Source organism: Eurypyga helias, unplaced genomic scaffold (assembly GCF_000690775.1).
Source record: "Eurypyga helias isolate BGI_N326 unplaced genomic scaffold, ASM69077v1 scaffold5242, whole genome shotgun sequence".
Lineage (NCBI taxonomy): Eukaryota > Metazoa > Chordata > Aves > Eurypygiformes > Eurypygidae > Eurypyga > Eurypyga helias.
This window is the reverse complement of record NW_010235162.1, coordinates 33878-39506: the sequence shown is the minus strand read 5'-3', so window position 1 is coordinate 39506 and position 5629 is coordinate 33878. Positions and strand designations below refer to the sequence as shown.

At 42.6% G+C, this 5629-nt stretch overlaps 1 protein-coding gene across 1 annotated transcript in view; it reads right to left on the bottom strand.

Moving 5' to 3' along the window:
• Window positions 1–161: 161 nt before the first annotated feature.
• Window positions 162–5629, bottom strand: part of LOC104505891 (calcium-transporting ATPase type 2C member 1) — a 24204-nt gene continuing 18736 nt past the window's right edge. The window contains exons 13-16 of the mRNA XM_010146648.1: window positions 4495–4590; window positions 4295–4384; window positions 2020–2124; window positions 162–341 (exon numbers count right to left, since the gene is read on the bottom strand). Of these exons, the coding sequence (XP_010144950.1) occupies window positions 162–341; window positions 2020–2124; window positions 4295–4384; window positions 4495–4590 (471 nt within the window). The remainder of the gene's footprint in view (window positions 342–2019; window positions 2125–4294; window positions 4385–4494; window positions 4591–5629) is intronic.

Genomic DNA, 5629 nt, shown 5'->3' with positions numbered 1-5629 from the left:
AGAATAAAAATATATTATATTTATATTTTAAAGAAAAAATAAACAACCCAGTGGCAGTTACTTAACAAAAACAAAAAAACCCTAATGTTTATTGTTGTTCTTGACTGTTGATTTTTTTTTAACAATAACTTTTTTTTTTTTTTAAAAAGGCACTGCTTACTTTAAGACACTGAAACAGCCTTACCCCTGAGTCCTGCAGAGCCCATAGATATCTTCTCTTGCTGGTACTGCTCTCTCTGTTGCTGAACAAGAGGTAGGGTCTGCCCCTTACAGTTATATGATGTACAGTACCTAATGACTTGCTCATAAGCACCTTTCATAAAGCAAACTTCAGGTTTGTCCTAAAAGGAAAAAGAGTTGTTGCATGCACATCTGTGTGTGTATACCTAAATACACACACACACAAGTATATACACATGCACACGTTGAGAACAGTGTATCTCTACTTTTCTAAAGGTTTCAGAAATCAATGCAAATCAAAGTTACACTTATAAAACTAAAAAATCTGGTTTAGTATCTCTATACAGTGTATGTTCAAGAGTGGTAATGTGAAAAGAGCTAAGCTAATAATCAATATCCCATTTCAGCAGACCTCATACACATTAGATACTGTGGGTCACATTTATAGACTAAAGAGGCCATGCAAAGGACAGGAATTAAATGTACACAGAACATTAGTCCTGAAAGACCTTTAGCTCATCATCTGATCAACTGCACAGGTCATTAAACATCACCTGCATCCTTGTACCATACCTAACAACTCTGATATTTTCCAGACAGCCTCTAGCCTTGATGGTACAAAGGGAATGACAATCCACCACTACCTCGAATGCTGAACTCCATTGCTAAATCAACTCTTCCCTTCCCCCCTTTTCCATTAAGAATTGCTGCCTCAGCTCAGTTTCCAATCACCGATTCTCATCTTCTCTTCCCTGTTGAACTAAAAAGCTCTATTTTGATATATCTGTTTTCTCCCTGCAAAGGTATTTTATGCACAGTAGTCAAGCTACCTCAATCTTTCTGGTAGGCTTAACTGACAGAGCTTAAAGTTTCTAAACGCACTGCATTTTCTTAGCCTCCAAGTAATTTATGCTCCCATTTTCAGCAATCTTTTAAAAATGCAGATACCAAAACACAGAAACAGTAAATCCTTCTATAGATGAAAATCATATGGCAATTCCTACCCACTATTTTTGATACAGACAAGGATAATACAACCGTATTATCCATACAGATAAACGGAGTCAAATGCTTTGTTTCCAAAGCAAAGATTTTACTGTGGTACTTGAGCACTGCCAGCAAGCCTCTTTTTGGTCAGAAGTACTTGGCAATTTTCCATAAATCCACGATAAGGTCTGCTGTTGCATATATTATCCAGAACACTCCAGTTATCAGACAGGCAGTGACTATGTCAATATTTCTCACAAAAAGATTCAAATTGGTCTAAATGAAATATAAATGCAAGTATGTATGCGAAAGCACCAGAAGCTGGAAAAAGAGGTTAAAGAATGGTTTGTGTTGATAATCCAAGACACTGATGACATCAATAGTCTGTCAGCACTGGAGAATGTGCCGTCTGCATCAAACCCAGAAAACCTGTATTCTCAAACAAACAAACCAACCCACTATTGAACATCAACACATATTCTTGCTCTTAAGTCATTATATAACTGTGCAGCCCTGAAACAGCAGAAGATTGGCATAATTGCTTTAGATGTTTGAGAAGGGAGGAAAAGGAAGAAAAAAAAGCCAGGTATACATTCAAAGCCTCAGTATCAAAATACATGAAATAATTTCCCAGTATGCCTTTTATGGAAAGAATTTCTTGTGATTCTTAACTTCATCTCCACTTCAGAGTTCAGAACTAAAGCTGTGTCTATTACTGAACCATATTCCCAGGATTGACTGTACACTACTACCAGCCTGCCATAACATCTGAAGTGAAAAATGAGGGCATTAAACACAGTAGGTAACAGTTCTACAGAGCCAGTGCACAAGGAAACGGAGACTGAAGTTTACCTGCTGCGTTCTGTGAACGCATTTAACAGCCATCCATTTTTGTTCCGAGCTGAAGGGGTATTCAGCTTTCCTTATGTAATCTTCCTGGACACCATCTAAGCCCATCTGTATAAAACAGAAGTACCACCACAGCGTCAGCACCTTTTCTTTACAAACAGCTGTGCAATTTGTTGACATGTTGAGACATCTTCCTTAACAGTCATTACTTTGTTAAAAACCAGTTTCACCGCCAAAGTTGCCTTTGAGGACACCATTCCAGTTCAGACAAACCAGGACTGGAAGAACCTAGAAGCTTCATTCAGACATCAGCATAGGTCAGAACATTTGACGCTGTATACAATCTTTGACACAAGGATCTTCACATACTTTGTACACTATGACCATCCACAAACACAAGTCTTACAACGGCTAGCAAGGTAGCTCTTGATTTGACAAAGCACGTCTAAAGCCCCAATGTTTTGTGGGCTTTTGGGGGAGGTGGGGGGTTTATTTGTCTGTTGAGGGGTTGCAGTTTTGTTTGTTTGGGGTTTTTTTTCCATTTTCCATGTAATTTCTCTGCAAGGAGGGCCTACAAAATTATAACACAAGGCTGTGACAAAGTCTACAGAAGGCAAGTCACTGATTTTAAGTTTGAATAATCCACCCTGTATTGGGTTTGTGTGGCAGGGTTTTGGTAGTGGGGTAGGAACTATAAGGTTGGCTCCTGTGAGGAGCTGCTAGAAGCTTCACTGGCTTTGGGTCAGAGCAGCCTCTGGCCAAGGAGAAGCCAGTCAGTGACAGTGGTAGAGCCTTTGGGAGAACATATCTAAGGGAGGGTGAGGGGAAACAATTGCTGGGGATAGTGCAGCAGAGAGGAGTGGGGTGTGAGAGAGACAGCCAGGCAGACAGCCAGGCAGACACCCCAGTCAGTGAGGAAATGGGGGAGGAGGTGGCCGGAGCAGAGGTTCCGCTGCAGCCTGAGGTGAGAGGACTGACCACAAGCCCCATTCCCCGTCCCCCTGCACTACTGGCGGGGAGGAGGCAGAGAAAGCAAAGCTGAGCTCAAGATGAAAGGAGGGATGGGGGAAAGTATTTTTACGATCTGGGTTTATCTCTCATTATTCTACTCTGATTTGATTGGTAACAAATTAAGTTGATTTTTTTGTCACCCAAGTCGAGTCTGGTTTGCCCGTGACCATAACTGGTAAGTGATCCCTCCTTGTCCTTGTCTCAAACCCTTCCTTATATTTTCTCCCCATCCCAACGGGGTGAGGAGTGAGCAAGCAGCTGCATGGTGCTTAATTGCTGCCCGGGCCTAAACCATGACACAACCTGAAATTACATTTTTTTTTCCCCAGTGATCAGAACCACCCAAAGATTTAATCTGAAACTAACCATGAAGACTCCAGACAAAAACATTTCATCCTGAATGCTGTTCTCTCCCCACTCTGATGCAACTCACAGCATTCCATGCTCTACCTTTAATCAAGTCCAAGAGAAAGCTCTGTTTACAGGAGATGCAGAAGCACCAGCCTGCCATAAGCCATTCTCAGTACTTACAGAGCTTCACAACTCCTCCACTACTTCCCTTTCCAGCAACAGATGTGAAAGACCCCCATTCTTCTCAGTTTTGATGGGCTCTTGCTAAAATACTGGTCCTTTCCAGTCAAAGACTGGGGACATGGAACTAGTCTCAACAAGAAGATAGATAGAACACCTCGGGCATCAGTTACACAGGGAGAGAAAGACTGTAATGCATCCATCTTTCAAGGTTTTTTAGTTTATTCACCATCACAGGAAAAAAAAAATCAAGTGTTAAGCTGCATGACCACATTTCTCAGTAGCTGTAATGGGTGTGTCACAGCATCATAAAACAAAACATTTAGCCACTGTATCCACAATTCAAACTACCTGTGTCCCACACTTAAAGGACACTAAAAATGCTGCAGTCACCAATATATCAGTTATCCACTTAGTGCTTCTGATGAAAACTGGGAAAGAGACAGCGCAATCAATGTTCAACTGGTAAATTAGCTTGTGGGAAGTAAAATGACAGTACTAAGTGCAAAAAGATGAAAAAATTAAAGATTTTACTTCATTTCTAAATAATTTTCTCTCACCTTTCAGAACACCCAAAGGTTTCCAACAGGTAAGAAACAAAGAAGATGACAAGTTGTAATACAAATCTAGGAGCCCCGAAGAAGAAAACAAGTGGAAAAAAACCCCATCCAAACCAAACTTATTTCTACACACTCCCCACCTTCCACAAATCCAAACAGCACCATCAAGTACGCACCTTCATAGCAAGCGCAATTAAAGCCCCTTCTGTTGGCTTCCCCATTAACGTGTTGTTTCTAATCAAAGCATCATTGCATACACAACCAGCCTAGAAGGCGAGGAAAGAAAAGGGAGAAAACAGAACACAAAGTAAATGCCGTACAAAGCTCTTGTGCTACATCATTAAGTAAAACTCACCTCTCTGTGCCAAGATCTTACCTCAACAATTTTGCTAATGGATGGGTTGTTAAAACCATGAATAACTTCACCATCGAGCATCACTTCTCCAAACCTATTATAACCTACTCCAGTAACCTGCAAGAAAAACAGCCAAGGGCAATATTATGTAATGTTCACCAGGTTCATAAACTGTTTTAATCTCAGCTTTTCACCACAGACTACACAAATCTTGGAAAAGGCCATTAATATGACTGATTATACCCAGTGACAAAGGATGAGGAAAAGCTTGAAGTACTTAATGCCTTCTTTGCCTCAGTCCTTAATAGTAAGACCAGTTGTACTCAAGGTGCCTAGTCCCCTGAGCTGGAAGGTGGAGAGCAGAATGAAGGTCCCATAATACACGGGCAGATGGTTAGTGAACTGCTGCAACACTCAGACCCAAGTCTGTGGGCCATATGGGACCCACCCATGGGTACTGGGGTGGGGGGGAGGGGAGAAAACCCCCCCCAAAAAGCCACTTTCCAGCATTTACCAGCAGTCCTGGCTAACCGGGGAGGTCAGCTGACTGGAGGTTATCCAGTGTGATGCCCACCTACAAGAAGGGCCAGAAGGAGGATCCAGTCTGACCTCAGTGCTGGGGAAGGTTATGGAGCAGATCATCTTGAGCGCCAATCACATAGCCCATGCAGGACAATAGGTGATCAGGCCTCATGATCACCTTTCAGTTTATGAAAGGCAGGTCCTGCTTGACTAACCTGATCTCCTTCTATGACAAGGTGACCCGTCTAGTGGACAAGGGAAAGGCTGTGCATGTTGTCTACCCAGACTTTAGTAAAGCCTTTGACACTGTTACCCACAGCATTCTCCTGGAAAAAACTGTCTGCTTACAGCTTAGGTGGAAGCACTCTTTGATGGGTAAAAAGCTGGCTGGCTGGCCAGGCCCAGAGAGTTGTGGTGAACGGAGTTAAATCCAGCTGGTGACCAGTCACAAGTGGTGCTCCCTGGGCCTCAGTACTGGGGCCAGTTCTGTTTAATATCTTTACCAATGACCTTGACGCGGGGATCGAGTGCACCCTCAGTCAGTTTGCAGCTGACACCAAGCTGGGCAGGAGTGTTGATCTGCCTGAGGGCAGGAAGGCTCTACAGAGGGATCTGGACAGGCTGGATCGATGGG